The sequence below is a fragment of the Cryptotermes secundus genome, unplaced genomic scaffold, assembly GCF_002891405.2.
Source record: "Cryptotermes secundus unplaced genomic scaffold, Csec_1.0 scaffold816, whole genome shotgun sequence".
Lineage (NCBI taxonomy): Eukaryota > Metazoa > Arthropoda > Insecta > Blattodea > Kalotermitidae > Cryptotermes > Cryptotermes secundus.
In genome coordinates, this window is record NW_019724601.1 from 1,958,565 (window position 1) to 1,980,508 (window position 21,944).

General features: G+C 39.4%; 2 protein-coding genes across 5 annotated transcripts in view; one reads left to right on the forward strand and one right to left on the reverse strand.

Moving 5' to 3' along the window:
• LOC111862462 (fas-binding factor 1) overlaps positions 1 to 16,384 on the forward strand; it is a 30,453-nt gene extending 14,069 nt beyond the window's left edge. Inside the window, exons 11-20 of the mRNA XM_023847920.2 lie at positions 1,295 to 1,401; positions 2,526 to 2,634; positions 3,077 to 3,282; positions 4,159 to 4,298; positions 5,389 to 5,621; positions 6,406 to 6,546; positions 7,505 to 7,819; positions 9,219 to 9,347; positions 9,921 to 10,060; positions 16,300 to 16,384. Of these exons, the coding sequence (XP_023703688.1) occupies positions 1,295 to 1,401; positions 2,526 to 2,634; positions 3,077 to 3,282; positions 4,159 to 4,298; positions 5,389 to 5,621; positions 6,406 to 6,546; positions 7,505 to 7,819; positions 9,219 to 9,347; positions 9,921 to 10,031 (1,491 nt within the window). The 3' untranslated portion in view covers positions 10,032 to 10,060; positions 16,300 to 16,384. The remainder of the gene's footprint in view (positions 1 to 1,294; positions 1,402 to 2,525; positions 2,635 to 3,076; positions 3,283 to 4,158; positions 4,299 to 5,388; positions 5,622 to 6,405; positions 6,547 to 7,504; positions 7,820 to 9,218; positions 9,348 to 9,920; positions 10,061 to 16,299) is intronic.
• The window catches only part of LOC111862463 (ATP-binding cassette sub-family G member 4), a 46,117-nt gene continuing 37,735 nt past the window's right edge, over positions 13,563 to 21,944 (reverse strand). For all 4 annotated transcript variants that reach the window (XM_023847923.2, XM_023847922.2, XM_023847921.2 and 1 more), the window contains 6 exons: positions 20,992 to 21,189; positions 19,477 to 19,646; positions 18,556 to 18,724; positions 17,514 to 17,614; positions 16,314 to 16,469; positions 13,563 to 14,409 (listed from right to left, as the gene is read on the reverse strand). In XM_023847923.2, the coding sequence (XP_023703691.1) occupies positions 14,068 to 14,409; positions 16,314 to 16,469; positions 17,514 to 17,614; positions 18,556 to 18,724; positions 19,477 to 19,646; positions 20,992 to 21,189 (1,136 nt within the window). In that variant the 3' untranslated portion in view covers positions 13,563 to 14,067. The remainder of the gene's footprint in view (positions 14,410 to 16,313; positions 16,470 to 17,513; positions 17,615 to 18,555; positions 18,725 to 19,476; positions 19,647 to 20,991; positions 21,190 to 21,944) is intronic.

Below are 21,944 nucleotides of genomic sequence, written 5' to 3' on the forward strand. Positions count from 1 at the left end.
TCCATTCCTGAGATGGAGGTACCCATAGGGCATATCCATCAGTGGTGAGGTAGACTTACTGACCATCATCTGTGAAGTGTCTTGCACTGACTTGGACACTTGGCTTACTGTTGCAATCTAAAGATGGAGGGAGCAGGTTCCTCCAAAATGTAGGTAGTGATTTACCAGACTATACAGCATCACATCTCAGAAGATGGTAATCTTCATAATTACTGCTGTGAGAAGCTCAAACCTCAAAATATGTGGAGGTTGAGTTAGAGATCTTGGTGTGAAACTCTGTACAACTCACAGTTGGCAGTGAGGTTGTCAGCCTTATGTGCCAACCACCTTTTACCTGCAGAAAGATTCCTGGTACTCATTTCTGTTAGAGGCCGAGTGCCACAGTGGGGCTGGAAGAATTAGGTAAATTGAAAAATCCAGTGACCTCATTGGGACTGAAACTCATGACCTTCCGGCTTGTAGCATAGTGCCGCAACCAATTATGCTACTGCATGCCCCCCAATTAAGTACTCATACAAAACGTAATTAGGATTAGACAAAATCTGGCAGAATCTTCTAAGGAATGCTATGGCTAAAAAAGGGCTGTTTTGTCAAGATGATGCTGATGATGACAACAATGGTGATAACAATGACACCAGTTCCGACGATGATGACAATGATCAGTTGGAAAGAATGAGATATGAATGTTCGTTTATAGGTTCTGAACTGTTGTGTGGCATTTTAGTAGCAATTGCCAAGGCCATCTGAAACTGGGTGAACAGGGACCTTAAAAGACACTGGGAGCCCGCAGTAGGACATAAACACACAATGGTCTTGTTTCAAGGACTGCCCATGAAAGTGACTAGGAAGATGTTAAAATTAAGTAGGAACCAGCTGAGATGGTTAACTGAGCTACTTACAGGACACTGTCATCTGAAATGACACCTTTTAAAAGTGGGTTTAATAAATAGCCCCACCTTTGAAAGGCGTCCGAACAGAGACGCAGTCACACATGTTCTGTATTACTGTGACACTGTAGCTAACTTAAGACTCTGTCACCTGGGACTTCATTTTATGAAACTAAGTGATTCCTTGAATTCCTCTTTAAGTAAAGTACTACACTTCATTGCAGGACTGTGGCGGGGGGGCTAACTATAAGCGAGGATACGCAATAGATCAAGGATGGTCGCTGTGTAAGTGCTGGTGTGCCCCACCCTTTAATCAGTTCATTACTCAGCTATTCAGATCACATCAGTATGGTGTCCATGTTTTCATGTTTTATCTCCAGTGTGCAGTGTGGATGTTGTATTTGCAGGCTATGGTGGAACAAGAGACAAGTGAGAAGAGACATCTTACATCAGCTCTGGAGAGCCTGAAGGCTAAACATTTGGAAGAGTTGAAGCTACTTGAAGACTCATACAAGTATTGTACATTCACTGCTAAACAGAAAACCTATTCCAGTGTAAAGTGGGGCACGAGACTGTTCTTGTGCCACTGTTGTCATCAGTTTCCTTCACAGTATTGAGGTTGTGCAGGGGCTGTAGAAAGAGTCCTATGGATGCACCTCCTCTACATCTCCCTCTACCTTGGGCTGTTACCTTCCCCTTCCAGCACACTTCCCATCATTCCCCTCCATTTTTGCAGCCATTCATATCACACAAATACTGGGAGTGGTAAAGATATGAAAATTCATGATAGTTGCCTAGCAACCAAGCCATTGCCTAGAAATGATAGGAGGGTGCACAGACAGACAGCATGATGAATTCATAAGCCTCCTTTTATTTATTTAAATAAGGAAAATAGGCCAAAAAAGGAGGCTTATGAGATCACCTTGCTGTCTGCATGTCTGTGTTCACCCCCTAACAAGCTGGGATAGTAAAGCAGGGAGAGTTGGCCATTGCTGGGTAGTGGCTCGGTAAATGTGTTCCCATGGCAACTAATACACATGCAACAAAAGAAGAAATGTTAAGACGCTTTTTTTCCATGTGGTCTGTGTTGTATGATGTGCTTAATATGTAGCAAAAGAAAAGAAGGTGATTAGTTCTTCCCAGAACTTCTTGTTTACATTTTCCTTTCTCTCTTCCACTTCTCCACTTTTTTTCTCTGACTGTGCACTTTGAATCAGTCACTGTTATGAGTTTGTGTTTTCTCCCATTTACTTTTCCCTTAAAGGCTCTTAAAGGGGCCAGTGTTTCTTTACTGTGGCCCTTCTGTCTCCAGTTGGTTCATTTAGCCAGTATTTCTTCCTGTCACTCTGCCCTGGGAAAACAGCCCTTTAAATGGTGTGATAGTCTTTAAACTATTCTCCCTACTCCCAGTGGTTTGGTTAGAGTCCTGGCCCTACTTGCCCCACCACTCCCTGTACATGTACCACTTTTTCCCATACCCATCATACTCTTTTATCATGAAGATGGAGGCAGTAGGTTCCTCAGAAACATTGGTAACAGTCCTCAAGACTGAAAGGTGTCACATCTTAGAAGGCAGTGTTCTTCATGATGGCTGTCATGAGGATCTCATATCTCACGCAATATGATTGTGGTTTGTAGGCGTCAAATTGCAATGCTGGAAAGTTCTTCTGAGAGACAGATTCAGCGACTGCATGCTGAGAATGAGTCCTTAGAGCGAGAGCACCAGGCCAAGATCACAAGGATACAGGTATCATCCATTTGTGTGTGTGCAGCTGGACATGTTTATAGTACAGAGTAGGATATAGGTTAAATTGAGCACAGAGAGATTTGTAGGACATGCAGGATTCGTGAGGAAAACAGGAAACACATAACAAAATTTTGTTGAAAGATCCTAAAGGAAGAGAGAGCACTTGGGAGGCCTGGTCATAGATAGGAGGATAGTATTAAAGTGGATGTTAGGGAACTATTTTCTGAAGATCTGATATAAGCCCAGATCTTTTATCCTGAAGATGAAGATACTAGATTAATCTGAAATGTTGGTACCTATCTACCTGTCTAATTACATGACATCTCATTCCAGAAGACTGTAATTTTAATACTCACTGCTCCGAGGATGCCAAATCACGAATAAATACCACAACTATTAACTTTTATTCTGGTCACTCGTAAAAGTGTTGGTAATACTGCAGGAGGAGCACGCATCTCTCATCGAACAACATCAGATGAGGTTGGCAGCACAGCAGAAGGAACATGCAAAGGACTTACAGGAGTTGAGGGAACTGCACACTCGAGATCTGGAGGAGGCTCGAAAGCAGCACTCAGACATTTTGGAGCACTTGAATAGAGCACGTTCTTTGGAGAGCGATGCCTTGAAGGAAGCGTCATCATACTCCAGGTGCAGAATTTGTATCTAGAATCTTGAGGTTTCTGTCAGACTCATCATCACCACCACCATTGTTATCATCATCATCATCATCATCAATCAATCAAAGTTTCTATGAGGATCATTCATCTCGTGGCAAAGACTTCTCCAATTATCTGCATCCTTCTGTAAGCATTCCTCTTGCATCTGTATCCTCTCTTACCTTCCCATCTTTAGTTCTTCCCTCACTGCATATCTTTTATCTTTTTTCAGTTTATCTTTTATTTAACATCTACATTTCGACACATAAAAGATTCTTATTATCATCCTGGCCAGTATTAGCCATGGCCTCCTTATGGGACTATAGTTCCAATCCTTCTTAACCTTCAGCATTAGATGGAGTTGAGCAGTAAGTTTCATGTAGTGGCTGCTTTTATCCTAGGGAAAGAGCCCTTAGTATTCATCATGTAGTAGGCTCGGTGTGCCTCAGAGCCTATCAGGGAACTGTACTGAAGATAGATATTTCTGCTCCCTGCAGGGAATCAAACTCTGATTCTGATAATTCACCCTGTAGCCCATTCACTATACTGACTGAGCTACGTAACTCCCTTACAACATATGCCCATACCCTAACTGTAAAATATTTCTTGTAATGAAGAATACTTTCTTCTGAAACATGAGGTCATGTAGTCTCATAGATGTTCACTGATATTTCAGAGACATGTACTGTCTCTGCCTTCGGGATGAAAGCGTAACCCCAGCAAGCAGTAGGCAGAGCGGAAATGTCGGTAAACTTCCACCAGACTACGTGGCATAACATCCAAAAAGATCATGCTGTGTGTGTACTTAATTAAGCACAGGGACAACTTTACTTTCACACAAATAACTGATCTTGGTATTATGTCCCAGGAGTCTCCATGAAGCCCTGGAGCAGTTGGGGCGCAACAGTCGGGATCTGAGTGGGCTACAGACGGAGCTTAGCAGTCAGCATCACAGCCAGTTGGATGCACGGGAAGCAACTCTCCAGGCCCGAGAGGCAGAACTTAGAGGCATGTAGCACAACTGCCCTTACTAACACTGTACAGTTAAATATATTGTCATGATTTAGGGGCATGTGTGACTATAGATGGGATATGGATTTATTGACCGCTTGTATACACCACTAGGAACTACACTTTACAGATCACTAACACATAATGACTAGGGTCCTCAGTCTATTACAGTCTTCATTAGCCATTTCCTGGCAACAGGTTATACTGAGGGAGAGTCTTCAGCTTCCCACATTCAGGTCCTCTTGTCAACTGACAGCTCATCTAACTGGGTCCCAGGCTGGCAGCCATTTCACACCCACCTCCTACTCTTCTCTTCACAGGCTAACTTCCAACTGACAACTGAACTTTCTCACTCACCATGCAGCTACTTCATGTCACTTCATTGAACTGAACTGCTGACAACTCTTAACAACAACTAACTCATTGCTTCAAACTGTGCTTATAACATCTTGGCACGGACCACATAGAAAACATTATTTCTATTGTTATAGTCCAACAATAACTGGACCATTACTACAGAGTCGCCGCTTAGTAGCAGGTCTATATGTCACATTATATTGAATTCATCTCTGGAAAAAATAGCCTTTCATTAATATTCTTCAGAATACAAGGTCTATACTGAGGCCATGGAAGGAAGTCCCATGGATTGACCCCCTTCACATGAATGTTACAAGATATAACTGTGTGGTGACTGTTGCTAGTGATAAGCACCTTGTTCTAGTTGATAAAGGCAAGTGGGAGTCAGAGGGGGCAGTGTCACACCATCAAGAAGTCACATGTTTACACTTTTATAGTTCATTGTTCCTCAGACCTTGCCAGCTGTTTAGTTTGCATTGATACAGACAGAATTATCTATTCTTTAACTTGGGATTTGTGGTGGACAAAGTGAGTGGGGCAGGTTTCCTCTAAGCATTTCGGTTTCCCCTGCCCATCCATCAAATTCCCCGTACTCGCCTATCACTCAGGGCTGGTACAGTAGGCTCATGAATAGCCCGTGTGTGAAGTGGACTCAGTCACAGCCCACCCCAAGAAATTTAAAAAGGATTAAGGAGGTGTTACCTCTTAATGTTTACCATCTGTATAACAGTGATACGAGAAAACTTAGAGAAGCAGAGAATGGCCTCCGAAGATGAACGCCAAAGGCTAGTAGGGCTGGTGTCTCAACTCGAGCAGAAACTTGCTGAACAGCGGCAGAGCGCTGAAGAGGAGAGGTGGAACCTGCGTCAAGAAGCTGCACGCCTAGATGCTGCAACCAAGGCTCTTGAGAAAGAACGTGAACGAGCCATGCAGCAGATTGACGTAGAACGGCAGCAGTTACAGGCAAGGTTACAGTTTAGAGCAGCAGAAACTGCGTTAGATACTATATGATAGTATTTCCTCCTACATGCCTGTTCCATTTATGTTGGCCGCAGGAAAGTCTGGTAGGCCATTTCTCAGCGTTTATTATGTTTAGAATATCTTCTGAATATGAAATCTTTCAGTGTTGCTACGTTTGTGTCTCCTTTGCTTTTGAACAGACTTGTAGTCTAGTCTTTCCTAATCTTTATGCTTATTTTACATGTAAGGGCTTGACTAAGTACAATTTGACATCTTAACCAGAGGGAGAAATTCATTCTACAGAGCTCCCTGGACTTTTTAAGATGCCTAGGGACATAAGAAGGTTATTAGAAAGATGTCCCTGTGCTTAATTAAACACCATGCCGTGAAGATATATGAGGGAATGGAGGTATAGCTTCACACATACTTAACCTCAATATTGGAAGGGAGTGTTATGCTTCATACCACAATCATGTTATAACCCATTGGCTAGGAGGCTGGGCAGGCCTTTCAGCCAGTCTGGACTCGGTGGAGGAAAGATAAATCCCTTAGTCATTCAGCAAATAGTGCAGTCACTAAACCCAACTGAGCCGTTCCAGCTCCAAAGCACCTGGAAATGTATTGTGGAAACAGGGACTTACCTGGTGATATGGTGACTCTGAGGTGAAATGGGAGTGTCATTGTTGCCATATCATGAAAATTCCTGTGGTGACAGGTCATTGAAAAACGTACTTTTTTGATGCCAGGTTTTTTAGATTTGTGACACCTCAAAATTTTTCTGTTACAGAATTTAAAAGAGTCTGTGTTATCAGAGCAGCAGATCTTGAGGCAGCAGCTGCAGCAAGAAAAACTTAGTCTGGCTTCAGAGAAATCTCGCCTTGAGACAATGGCTCGACTACATGATGCTACTTCTCCTGATATTTCAAAGGTAATAGAGACTTATGTATCTTGATATACTGTAAACACTGACCTGGGTACTATAATACCACTTAAATTATATATATGTATAAAGGACCATATTTTATGACACTGTCATGTGACATACTTAGTAGGTCTTCTGTTGTCAAGAATGCGTGTTTATTGGTTTGTTACCCAGCAATGGATGTCCTTCTATTTTTGAGAGTGTAACTTCAGGAATGGGCTTACTGTGCCGTTGCCTAGCAATGGGCATGTGAATCACAGTATTAACTATGCATATTATGTAATTCTATATATTTAAATAAAGATATGTATGTATATACTGTTTACTTTATATAAAATTATTCAAGCATGATAAAGTATTGTTTTTTTTTGGCATGAGCCCTTTGGTAATAAATTGGAAGTACACCCTTGCCCACTTGTCACAATGGCATGACAGCCAGGTTGCAGAAAGAGGACATGGCCTCCAGGCTTATGACAATATTGGAGAAGTAGTAGTGGACAGCTGAGAAGAGCAGGCCTACAGAGTGTGACAGACTTTTGTGAACATGGTACTGAATCTTTGTGTTTCATGAAAGGCAGGGAATTTCTTGACTAGCTGAGTGACTATTAGCTTCTCTAGGAGGGCTTTGCTCTCAAAGGTTCAGTACTATGTTCACAAAAGGCCAAAAATGTCAGGTTCATGAATAAAGCTGCCCTACTCTGTAACCAGCCAAGTATCAGGTCAGAGATGGGCCAATTGCGCAACTCAGGGGGTGGTCATGGATGAGCATGGAGTAGTGGGGGAAAATCGAAGAGACTTAGCAAAACATCTGCTCCGATGTCACTTCGTCAAACAAAAATCTGACATGAAGTCACCTGGGATTGAAGTCGGGAGAGAGTGTCTGACTAGTGAGCTTTGGCATGCCCAAGCTAAAGAAATAAATATTTCTGTGTAATATCTGTTCTTTTTGATTGCTTGACTCTAGCTCCGTGCTGAATTGGAAACGGGAATAGGAGTAGCACGAGAGGCTAGTCAGCGGGCAGAATCAGAGCGTGAGAAACTACAGAATCAGCAGCGTCATCTGGATGATGAACAGAGACGTCTGAAAGATTTTGAATGTGATTTAACGTCTAAGGCACGTGAGGTGGAAACGCTAACAAAGATGGCAGTTGCGACCAAGGAGGAAGGCAGACGGGCTCTGGAAGAAGCCCGCAGGATCGAGAAGCAGCGCTCTGAGCAGACAGCAGAGATCCAGAGACAGCTGGCAGAACTGCGAGATCGTGAAAAGAGATTGGCACAGGTTTGATACCTAAATTTAGGGGCTCTCATAGTACAAAGTCATATTAAATTCTTTTCAGCAGTTTTCTGATGTCAGTAAATCAAGTTGCTTTGTCTTATCGTTATCAGGGCTACCGTAAGATCATACTGTACAGGATGTTTGTTAAACAATGAATAACATATGAGAAGGCGCAGAAAGTGCTGAATTTTGTAGGTAATGCCATCTGTTATATATGTATATGAATTATGTGTATACAGAACAGCTTCTGAGCATTGGTCAGATCAGATTATGACAGGCTTGGTAGAATCTGTTTCACGTAATGTGTACAGTGCCTCTTTCCCCATGGTTAAAGCAATCAGAATGTTATAATTGAAAGTGAACATTAAATGATGAAAGACCTAAATCAGAGAACATTAAATGTGGGTGTTCCACTGTATATTGTTGCATGTAGACGTGTCGCTAGACAATGACTGTGAAATAAACCACTATACAACAGCCACTGCAAGGTAACGGCTCTGCCAACAGGCGCAGGTGCGACAGTTCCACAGCAACAAGAGGGTACAACAACAATGGGAAGTGGTGTTTTCTACATGGTTCATGCTGAGATGTTATAAGCAGGGAAAGATAGGAACTGTAGTTAGTGAGTAGTGAATTGGTTGGCGAGTTAGTGAGTTAGTCAGAGAACTGCTAGGGTTCAGTTGTTTTGGGATGTTGCTGTTAGAAGCTGGTAGCTGAGGCTGAGGATCATTGGGAGCCCAGAGGGAGGGGAAGCCGCTACCAAGCAACGGCTAGTGAAGATTGTAGCAGACTGAAAAGACCTAGTTAGTGTGTGCGGTAGTGATTTGTGAATTAATGAGTTTTGTAAGAGGTCTGTAGTCACTCTATCATGTAACAATATTGATGAATTATAACTCCCTCTTAATTTTTCTCTTTTGTAATTTACATGGAATACTCGTAGGTTAATTCAAACTGCATGATAGACAGTAAACCCTTGATAATCCGGTTACAGTTAATCCAAATCAATATATGAAAAATGCTATTCACAGTTGAGTACCTACTTTAAAAGATACATGCTTGCAATTAGGAAGGCAGATGAGGCACTTGTCTGTTCAGACAGAACTTGAGACAGTTTCTTCAAACCTGCATCATTACGTTCAGAAACAAGTACAGCTTCTGAGTCTTCTATCGATGAATAAATGTACTATCTTTTTGTAGTTTTTAAAGGAAGGCTCTACAGTGATATGTTTTTACTTATTTTCATCAGCAATAATTATATCATTAAAATTTTCCATTTATTTGTGTTCTAAGTTTTTTAGTCTTTTAGGGCTACCTTTTGCTTCGCTAATCCAGAAGACCTCTCCCCCAGATTATCCCAGATTAGTCAGGGTTTACTCAACTTCAGTTTTTGGTTTTCTTGCAGGAGAAGGTGTTTCTGTCACAGGAACGTCTAGCATTGCGGAATCAGAGGAGCCGAGAACTCTGTTTGAACTGTCGTCACCCCACAGCTGTTACATTATCCCCTCCCCCAACACCTCCTGACCTTGGCAAGGTATGGTCTCCTCAGTACGGACTAGTATAATTTCCGTAAAATTTTGTACATTTGTATCGCTCCCTCTGTAGCAACAGTAACAGGGCAAACATGCCAGAATTGTTACACTGTGTACATTTCCTAACTTATTTAAAATGATGTGCATTTAACAAATAAATGGATTTTTTTATTGCTAGCGGGGTGGGACTAAGTCCCTTGTATTGCAGCCACATCTGGCCTATTGTACCAGCCCCAGATGGTAGGTTAGGGTGATTGTGAAGCAATTGGTGGAATGAAAATTGGCAGGGGAGACTGAAGTACTCGGAGAAAACCTGCCCCAGTGCCACTTTGTCCACCACAGATCCCACTTGACAAGACCCGGGATCAAACCAGGGCTGCCACAGTGGGAAGCCAGTGACTAACTGTTTGAGCTATGGCGTGACCGTAAATAAATGGATACTTGTAACCATTGCAGTACGGTCAACTTTAAACCTGTTAATCACTAACCAACATGGAAAGGGCTGTTGAGATCATTAATAGCAACACACTGTTTAGATTTGCCAGTTCAATGAGCGCTGTTACTGATGTTCACAGAGATTTGTGGACCCCAAGCTCATAATCATGAAGTTGGCAGCTGAAGATAAAGCCAGTCAGTTAGAACAAGACTCCCACTTCTTCAGCTCACAGTTTTCAGCGAGCAAATGAACCATTTTACTGTGATTTTCACGCCACTGGTAACTATATGTCACATTCTGATGTGTATTTTTAAATGATATGTGTATTTTAAATGTTACATATTTTTATAGAAGAATAAATAAGTAATGTTTTTTTGTCTTATAAAAAGTATGTCCTTATTTTCTCATACAAAAAGTATATCATAAAATCTCAAAGTAAGATATCACAACTTACGTAGTTGTAGAGAGGAAGGTAATATTAAACTGGATCTTAGACAAATAGGTTGTGAAGTTATCAGTTTAATTAAACTGGTCAAGGATAACAAATGCTGGGCATTGACTAAACATGATGAATATGTTGGACTGAAGGTTCTCTCAGCTGTGACTGTGAAGAGTATTGTGTTTTAGTGTTGTCTGGAAGAAGTTACTCACATTTGAAAGAAATATACTCTCCATCTTCAAGTTCAAAGAGCAAGCCAAGATGCTGACAGAAGTCAGTTGCTTGCTGGCTTGTTCTTTCAATAAACTTCTACTGGACAACATGATGTCACATTCCAGAAGCGAGTACTCTTCGTAGGTGGTGAACATGAACAAAGAACCCTTCACAGAAAAATTTATGGTTCCATTAATGAAAATGGGTTTTGATGAATCAGATACAGTTTTGAATTACTCACAAAAACCTCGCTCAGAGTAGCTGATATCCAGGTCAAGTTTTAATTCAGGATGAAACAGGAATGTTACCCACTCAATTACAGTATTTGCTGTTCTGCCCTGAAGATCAAGATGCTCGTACTCACGTACCAGACTACGTAGTGTTGTTGCCCATAAGACCACAACATGAGTCTGAATGGGTTCTAATGCTGCACTTTGTAATTAATGTGCTTTTAACCTCAAATGGTTGGTGTATTTATAATTTATTTCCTGTTTGGATACCACTTGGGCAAGTTATGTATGCATACTTCAGTTGGGTTGAATGTTTTCAAGCTGTTCCCACTCCTATCTGCCAGAGGTCTCTTTGGACATGTGACTGCAGTGACATCTAGGAGCAAAAATGGTGTATAATATTCCTTCGTTCATCTCATATCATGAGCGAAATGCCTCAGATGTATTACATGGGGTCTGCAAAGGAAGTTGTGCTATGGATTTTTATTGCACTTAAAATTCCTTTGGTCTCAGCCAGGTTTGAACCCATGAACCTTGGGTCCAATGGCAAGCAGTTGTAATATTATGTTTAAGCATCCTGTTGAAGCAATTGGTCACCTAATGTTTATTCCCACTCATACTAATTCAACTTTCGCAGTGTTTCAGTGGTTGCATAGCTATGGCCACATAGCCATCAAATCATTAAAAAAATTGCATTAATAAGGCAGAATAAACAGAATCAGTATTTTATTTATTTGCAGTACGTTACAAAACATATTGTAATTGAGAAGTGCATTACAGAGGAGTGCCTGCACGTCTGTTTATTTTATCTATAAATGGAAAATTAAGTTATAATACTGTAGGAATAAGATATCACATTATTTATCGTTCATTATCTTGTGGATTACCTCCAGTACTTAATATCCTTTCTGTTCTTATTGGGGCACGTGGTATTGTAGTTGGTTGAGACACTGGTACAAGCTGGGAGGTCATGGGTTTGATTACCGATGAGGTCATATGGTCACCACCATATGTGAGCCAACTGTCAAGAAAAATGTGGGAGCCTCGACGTCTCCCACCGCTATGGGACTTCATGGCCTGTTACAAGGATAGCTTTAACTTTTACCTTTTTTCCTGTTCTTATTGTTGACTAGTTTCTCATTTTATTGTGCAGAACTTGAACATAAAGCGCTGATTTTTTATACAGATAATAGTCTGTGTTTTGAAAAATTTTATGCTAAGTAATTTCAGGACCTAAAGTAATCTTGACTGAGTCTTAAAAAAAGCATGATGTTTTATTTTAAAGTTCTGTGTTGTTTCTGAAATGTGAAAGTTTTAGTCTTTAGCATATTTACTTTGTGTTTGTTTATTTTGCTTACTCTGTTATCCAAAGGTTTTGCATTCTGTTTTAGGCCTCCGACATATGCGTTGTTATTCATTTAACTAACATTTTAGATCATTGTTTACCATACAGAGTGATTATTGGTTCATGCCACCCATGGAATAATGACAACAATATGAAAATTGAATATAGTTTTGTTAGAAAATAGGAGTTTTGAAACTGAAGAACCTTGTTTATTTCTTTAGTAATTCTTAATTCTTATTGCTAGTGGGGTGGGACTAAGTCCCTTGTACTGCGGCCACTTCTGGCCTATTTTACCAGTCCCAAATTATAGGTGAGGGTGATTGTGGAGCAATTGGTGGAATGAAGATTGGCAGGGGAAACTGAAGTACTCGCAGAAAACCTGCCCAGTGCCACTTTGTCCACCACAAATCCCACTTGACCAGACCTGGGATCAAACCTGGGCCATCATGGTGGGAAGCCAGCGACTAACCGCTTGAGCTATAGCACGACCTTATTTCTTTATTATAGCTGATCTGTGAATTTTATTGTGTAAAATGAATTTTTATTAGTTTTTGAAACACTCATTGAAATTTAATCATTGGTATGCTACTGATAAGTTGTATCTGAATGATCATTAATTGTCTGTTGCAGATGAAGTTGTTTCAAAATATAAATTACATGAAATCTAATTGGGAAAAGACTAAATACCATGGAACTCCCATTTAACATTTAATTTCAATGATCACATGCCATTCATTTAAGAGGTAAAATACCACAATTTGAGATTTTCCTCAGTTGACTGTTCAAATTCACTGCTTCCAAAAGAAACCTTAAATAAGGGGTTTCACTGTATTTTGACATAAGGGGATATGTACTTTGTATGTGTTTTTTTTATCAAAGGACCTGAAGTAAACATATAGAGGAATTATCTTCATTGGTTGCATCCTGTTGTGTGTTCCAGATATATGTATAAGAATTATGTCAACCGTCAACACAACAAATATGCTTAGTTTTAATATTCGATCTTTATTCCTGCTACATGTTTCGGTCATACAAGACCATCATCAGGCAGTTATATATAGGAATACGTACAGTTACTGAACTACCGATACGGATCCATATCAGTGGAATGTGTCGTATTATATGCTAACATAAACTTTTGCCTCAAGAAAGTGTAGAGAGCTTCTATAACAAAGACCTACAAACAACATACATTCCCAGTTTCTGTAGCAGTGAAAATTTAAATATTTAAGTTGGCATACACATTCTTAACCTACCATATGAAGAAATCCTTTAATAAATTTTTTAAACATTTTTTAAAATACTTTAAATATTTTTAATAATATATTCAACACATTATTAATCTTGATATATGGTATACCTTTATAGTTATCTTTTATATTATTTATGTTTTTGATACTTTGATTGTAACACCAACTTGAGGCAAAAGTTTTAGGTTAGTATATAATACGACACATTGCACTGATATGGATCCATATTGGTAGTTCAATAACTGTATGTATTCCTATATATAACTGCCCGATGATGGTCTTGTATGACCAAAACATGTAGCAGGAATAAAGATCGAATATTAAAACTGAGTACATCTGTTGTGTTGACGGTGGACATAATTCCTATATATATACACAGAGGTGGTCATGTCTCTGGCCACATGTCTTATCCCCATTTGATGTTATGTATGCTAGATGTCAATGTAAAATAAATGAAAAAGAAACGTTTTTGGAAGATGGCTTCACTTTCATCATTAGGTAAAAATATGAAACCTACCCTGTTGTGTCTGTTAGCTGGAACTAATCTATATTCTTTGATCAAGGGACAGAGATCAGCCCCATCTAGTGGACCCAACAGAATACGTTTCATACTTTACCTGATGATGGAAGAGATTCCGCTTCCAAAATGTTGTTTCTGTAACTAAAATGAGATGATGAATAGTGTCCAACAAATATGACAGTATAACAACACACATTCATCACAGACCTTCAGAATTATCAAGTACACTTCTAATGTGTTTATATATCTTAACTGCGAATTCTACACAGTTGTGTGAGGTCTTGAAATCTTATGTTGCAACTCGCATTCGTAACCCAATATAGCACAGAGACCTGAACAGAATCATTATTCCAAACAGAATGAATATTTCAGCCCAGAAAGATGATCTGTCTATGTCCAGCATTCTCAGTACAACTTTGGGTTCCTTGAAGTGACAGTATATGTCGTCGCAGTCAAGATCTGGCCGATCGAACCCGAAAGTAGTCAGTACTAGTGCTACTACACCACACCTCATAAAACTTGTCTTCATGAGAGTATTCATTGTCCATGAGATCTTTTCTGCAAAATCAAAGCCGTACACTGCCAAGCCAAGGAAGGGGGCCACAACCAATGGTCCAACTACACACCCATTCTGTTGGCAGAATTATAAATTATGTAAACTTTAACATTTTAACATTTATAGTAGTGTGTGTGGTAATATAGTTAGATGGCTAAGTAGTTTGTTTGTGTAGGTAAGGATGATGAATGAATGATCATTTGGGAGACCAAATGAGAGAAGGTATGAAACAGAGCTGGAACGAGTGGATCTGTAAATTGCTTTTTGCCTCTGTCTCTTCAGTTTCAGCTTTTGTAAATCATTCTGTATATCTTCCAGCTTCCTCAATTTGTGTCTTCCCCTCTCCACCCTTCAGTTTTCTTTCAGATCCTTGACCACTCTGGTTTGATTCATTCTGATCACATGCCCCAACCACTCGAACCTTCTCCTTTTAATATTCACTACTAGATTTTTGGGTCTGTATAATTCCCTCAGTTATTGATTGGTTCTGTCCGGTCACGGTAGCCGAGCGGTCTAAGGCATGCACTGTCTTCGCTCGTTCGGAAACCGAGATCGTGGGTTTGAATCCCACTCAGGGCATGGATGTTTGTGTGCGTTTTTCTGTGTTTGTCTACAGGTAGAGGCCTTGCGACGAGCTGATCACTTGCCCAAGCAGTCCTACCATATGTGTAAGATCTAGTAAACCGAAGTGAAACGGAGAGTTTCATGGAGGTAGGCCTAGGCCCAAATTGGGGCTGTAGCGCCACAGGAATTGATTGGTTCTGAGCCTCCAAACCCCTTTCTCAGGCACTGGTCAGTACCTCAGAAGTACATTGTACTATGTTAGAAACAGCAAACAATTACAGTTCTCTTTGGTATATATTTCTCCTTCATTCTCACAATTTGTTGCAACTAATTACAGTAACTCCCAGTTATCCAATATCTAAGCACCCAGAACTCTCATGCAGCCAGCAAAAATTTTGAAGAAAATCTACTGTTGTTATGGGGGCACGTGGTAGTGTAATTGGTTGAGAAAGGTTGTGGGTTCAAGTCCTGATGAGGTCATTTAATTTTTTTCAATTGACCTAATCCTTCCTAATCCTATGGCCCTGGGGTCGACTCAGCCTCTAACAGAAATAGTTTTACTGGGGAGTAAAGCGCTGCCAGCGCGTAAGGCTGACAACTTTACCGCTATCTTTGAGTCGATTGCCTAGATAATGTGGGACCCACAACATCTCACAACTCTATGGGCCTTCACGGCCTGGTACAGGGATAGCTTTACTTTTTTTTTTTTTTNTATTTTAACATTGACGGTTTAATTTGAGGGCAATTTCGGATGGAATGCGAGAGTTGAACGTGCATTCAATATTCCTAGAAAGTGTTGTGCTTTTACACTTCGACATTTGTAGCAGCGTCCACGCAGCATATATACTGTGTACATTAAACAACGCCAGTGTTTTCATGTGTTTGTAATATGTGCCTCTGATGATGGTTTTCTTAAACCGAAACATGTAAGGCAAGTGTGATAAAGAAGTGACCTAAAAACATTGTTACACTCGACGGATTTTTCATTGACTTTGTGATAGCTTTACTTTTTTATATTGTTATAAAACCACTTCTAAAACAAAGTTGTGATGCATATATGATCATCTGTCACACTGTAGTTCTCCCAGCTGCCACTAGAAGTGCTACTCATCATGCAGGTGCTATTAGAGTAGAGGTTAGTTGAATTTGTGACTGCATTACTGCACTGAAAATCTTTCTCACATCATTCTGCTTTGTTATTTACGAAGACTCCCACATGAGAATTGAAGTGTGCAAATGTGTTGTTTTGACTTTGTATTGGAATTCTGTAAGGGTTTCTCTAATGCAACTGACAGATTAATGAAAGCAGTACACTCCATTTCTCGAATGTGCTGGATAACAGAGAGTTTATTGTATTTCATTATGCTGAAATTCCGTCTTTCATATGGAGTGTTGTTACAGATATACATACTGACCGTGACGTTGAAGACAGATCCTATGGCAAGGCCTAGACCTTCCGCCACAAGGCATACGGTGATCGCGGTAAGGGAGAAGAGCGAGAATCGATACCACTCAGCCGGCAGTCCATTCATGTAGTAGACTATTATGAGAAAGATCATGCTCAGGAGAATCTGAAATGTCAAAGATGTCAGTATTGTATGTTGTACCTATGTGTTCTTTTATTGTGAAGAAATTTAAAAATAAAATACAGTGGAATCTCGCTTAACAAGCTTAATTCGTTCCAGAATCTTACTTGTAATGCAAAACACTCGTTAAGCAAAACAAATGTTCTCATATAAATTAATGTAAAATATGATAATGTGTTCCATGCCAAAAAAATACTCAAAAAATTTTATGTATAACGTTTATTCAAAGAAAATTATATATACATTGTTAAGGAGCGTGAATCATCTTCATCTTTTCTTCTATGCGGAATGAACTATCTTGAGGATAGTGCAAATCGTTGATGTAGACTGATTGTATGTGCATGCTAGATCAGCCACGCTCACACCTCGTTTTCGCTTTTCAATGATTTGACTTTTCATTTCTACGGTTATTTTTATTCTCTTATGGCTGTCTTTTTGCGGCTTTTTCTTCGGGGACATTTTTGCAAGGGCTATTAAACTTTGCACAAAAAAGAATCACAAATAATATGTCTGAACACAAGTTTTGAAAAATGTGTGATCACAAGTGACACTAAGATGCTAGCGGAACGAGTGCTAAACACAGACTGATGTAGCAAGCGCACAATCCGGGACTTCCCCTCTTCTACTTGTTATGCGAAACATCGCTTGTTAAACGAGTCATTTTTTTACAATTTATTTTGCTCGTTATGCGAATTACTCGTTATGAGAGGTGCTCATTAAGCGAGGTTCCACTGTATTGTCTTTGAAACCTGACCAAGATAAATTTTTAATATAATGTGTTTGTACTGAGTATTTGAAAGGAATTCATTTAATTTAAAAATCTTATCCAGCCTGTCTGCCACATCTGAATTGTTTATTAACACTTTATAAAGCATGCTTACTTCATTTACCAACCTATTTCAGGAAAGTACACATACCAAAACATTGATGCGAAGACACTGCTCATATTCTCTCCTGTACATCTAAGTATGAGTTATAGTCACTGCTATGAGAACATCAAATCTTATGAGAAGCATTTTTATTTCTTACCTGAACAGGAATCTTTGAGAGTGTCAGAGCCATGTAGAATGAATTCAGCCCATACCAACGGTTGAAATGTTCTTTCTTCATTAATTTCACTTCACTAGGAACTGTTTAAGTAAGAGAACAAAATTAATGCTGATTTCTTCTTAGCCAATTCTTTTAATTTTATTGGGAAAGATGCGTTTATGTTACTGTTAAGTCTGCATGTCTGTCATTCCCTGAAAATTATTGAACATTTTAATGAAACCAGGTATGAACCATTTCAACTTCTAGAGTCTAGAGTCTGCTCTCTACTTGCACATTATTTATTTCCTGCCCTCTGTAACACTAATGTGGTGGCATGAGGTGTGTTGCAGCTCTTGTATCGCACAAATTAGTGACAAGTTATTTTATGTTTTAGCAACAGGTCATTAAAAGAATGTAACTTATGTTATGAATCTTCATTGTAGAATGTGATGGCCATAATTAGCTTTCAGTTTGATGGTGATAACAAACTAGTGGATCTAGAGATACAATATTTGCTATAACTATATATATATATATATATATATATAACTATAAACATACAAATTCTGTATGAAACATTTTTTAATATGTTTGTACAGTTACAAACATTGTAATATTACTAGTATGGAACTATGGTGTAATATTTGCCAAATTTAACTCACGTCCATGTAGTGTTAAGGTTAAGAAGGTATTGAAAATATTTCTACTCCCTCTTCCCCATAAGTCTTCATGGTGTGATGTTTAATTAAGGAAATGGTTATACCTTTATATTTATATCTTGAGACAATGTATATTAACCAACACAGCTGTGGTTAAGTGTGATGAATCAAGTCAGCCATTATAAGAGCTGAGGTTCTCATGGTAGTGAAAAATTAGTTTGTTGTTTTCTGGGTCATAATACCATATAGTCCGGTAGCTAGTTACCAACTACAAGAATGTCTTACCATAGAAGAACACAGTGTAAAAGATTTTAACAAATAAGTGCTCGAGTTTTTAAGAGATTTGAAGTTCAGTCTTGAAGTGAGTGTATGTGAATACTTACAAAGCAGCACTGGTGCAATGCACCATGTGTACGAGTGAAATAGTATCACACTCATGCAGAACTTTACATGTTTGAACATTTCATTTCCATCTGATGCATTCTGGTATGTCACGCTACCAATCATGAGTGCACACGCCACATGATGGAACATTTGAAGTTGAAGAGCCACCTATAGGAAAGAAATGTAGTCCTTGAGTATAAAAGTTATATATTGCTCTTATAGAACATGATAATCTGTAAAGACATACATCTATTTACGGTCAAGCCTCAGTAACGTATCACAATGACTTTTGGTAAATGATGTAAGGCAAGTAGCCAGAGATAGCATAGAATTGCAAAATTACAAAATATTTAAAATTATAATAATTGAACTACATGATTGCTGATATTAAAATACAGATTGAAGCATTTTAAGGAGTGTTGAAAAATGTAAATGTGTCCCTGTGCTCAGTTAAGCACATGAAGATAGATTGAAGACATACGGGGGAATGGAGGTAAAGCCTATGGATGTATAATGAGTATATAAGGGGCGGGGCTTCTTGGCCCTTGCACCACGACCACAGTGATCTATTGTGCCTATGCTCTATGGACCTTTAACCTCTACACTGCATGGAAGCGATTAGTCACTTTCATGCCCTGGCCAGTGTACCCCCATGGAAGGAGCGCCTGATGTCACTGGACAGGAAGCTGGGTGGGCCCTAGGGCTGGTCTGGACACTAAGAAAGATCTTTTGTCCCTAATTCATCAGTGGTCCAGCCTGTAGTCTAGTCACTACACCGACTGAGCTATCCCAGCTCCTATTTAAAGTAAATTCAGTGTCACAAGTTGGCTTTGCAACTGTTATGCCTGAGTAGAGGGGCATGCTGTGTTCATGTACATGCAACACCTTGAGTGTCATCTTCACTGTAAGTGGTTGCTCACCCTGCTGCGACTTGTCTGTAACATCATTCTCTTGAACAGTGCCCAGAACTGGAACCAGGTGGATGTTGGATAGCTCACATTCTTCACCTGGCTTATCCGTCGGTACATGACAGGGCAGTGCACGTCGGACAAACTGCTTTCACTAGACGAGTCTACTTTTCTTTCACTTGCTGTTCATAATAAACAGAAGTAGATTGATTTCAATTCCTCAAAGTATCAGAATGTAAAGTAAAGTAAGGCTATCCCTGTAACAGGCCATGGAGGCCCATAGGGTTGTGAGATGTTGAGGTTCCCACATTTTCTAGACAATCGGCTCACAGATGGCGACAGGGTTGTCAGCCCTATGCACCGGCCGCCCTTTGCCCCCAAGAACATTTCAGGAATATTCCTGGTACTCATTTCTGTTAGAGGATGAGTGAATTAAAAAACTATTGACCAAGCGAGTTGACTTGGTAAAACTTCTGATTGGATTTGGGAAGTATGAAGTTTGAATCTTGTCATGGGCATCAACTGTCTTGACTGAGAACTTTTTGTTTTCTTTTGTCAGTCCCTCTAGGTGACTTCTGGGATTGTACATGGAAATATGTTTGGACCGTTTCCTTCCATATCCTTTCCAATTCAAAATTCATTAATCCTATGATTTGTTGTTTTATATTCAGAGACTGATAAATGGGTAAAGTCCCTGTGCTTAATTAGGTAACCACTATGCCATGAAGACATATGAGGTATAGCTCCACTTTTCTTGACCTTGACACTAGATGGAGGTGAGTCATCAACAATGTATTTTTAAATAATCCATACATTAATATAAAAATTAATTTGTTCAGCCCCCACCCAAATGCCAGGTCACAGATGAAACCCTAAATATCAAGATTGAGATGTGAACTGTGCTACCTGGCCTGGGCTGTCACACACCACCTCAGGGGACTGTGATAGATGAGTATGGAGCCAAGCTGGAGTGAAGATTAGTAAGGGAAAATCAAATTAACTCAAGAGAAAAAACCACTTCAGTGACACTTTGACTGCCCTAGAAGGCAAATGGAGACACTGAGTTTGCACTAAGGCTTCCACAATGTGGAAGTGGCCTGGGTAATAGTTCAGCATTTTTGCATTAATATTTATTTTAAATGTGTGGATCTAAGGATGGAAGTATATGAATATTTCAGGGTATTACGTAATGAGGAACTTTGTGATGTATATAGATCTTCCGATATGGCCAAGGCTGTGTTTAGGAGGTTATTATGAGCATGCCTAGAGAAGACAAGAAATACAAACAGAATTTTCTTGAAAGATTAAGAACGGGGTTGTAGGATAACAAAAATATTTTCTCCCTTCCCTGAGATTGATGGCGTGTCTTATTTGAGAATGTTATATTCCAAAATTATGTGTAATATTAATTTTTTTTATTCAATGTAACATCTTAAAACAATATTAAACTGTGAAGAATATATTACATTTATGTAGAATACCGAAAGCTAGGTTATAATCAGTATGCAACTATGACATTTGACAAACCTGTGAGGGCAGCAATATTTGTAGTTTCGAAATGAAGAGACTGTTTGTCTGTCTGCTTTGTTGTTCCTCCATTTTTCTTTTCATATTCTTGTGTTTTAAGTGGAATTAAATGCGTTTGAGTCCAGCTCACTTTTCCATTACAAATAGCTTTTGACAAGACAGCAATGTTCTTCTCCTCCCCGTCCGTTACTTCAATCACTGGAATCAAACAATTTTTAGACTACAACCCTCTTATAATGTTCCTCACTATGGAGAATTAATTATAACAAGTACATCTGCAGACCCATCATTCATCCAATAATGTTGAGCTTTTCAAGGATGGATATTCTGAAGGCTCATAGGATTTGTTCAATGAAATCTTGCATGAAGTTGAAGCATTTGCATTTAACATGAGGGGTGATGATGGAGGCTTCTAAACCAAAATTTTGTATGACTTTATTTTTTCTTTCATGTTTACTACTTTGTTCATTATGCATATGAGAAAAGTGTGAGAAAAGCCACAGAATTACAAATTTTATAAGTATAAAGCTGACCCTTGATAAAAGGGAGGGTTGACATTCAGGAGGAAGTGACAATGGACACATCCAACATCGCGTTCGAAAGACTGGCACGCCTGCTTCATATCTTGGAGGTCCAGGTTCAAATCTCCATGTGGTTACCTGTTAGTTTGACTTTGTTGTCTTGTTACCCTCAGTCCTACTCCAGGTAAATGTAAAGATAGGCCATGACTGTTCCGTTCCATACAGAATTAAGCACTCATTAGGACTATAATGACTTACGCTTGCCCCACCTGAGAATTTTCGGCAGATAGCCATCTTTTAAAACTGTGGCACCTGCAAAGCAGGGTACTCCATATCACTGACATTTTTCCAAGGCGCACGCTGCTTTTGGATTTGCACATGGCTTTCAGACTTTTGTACGTATATGATTATATAACAAAATTATGCAGGCAA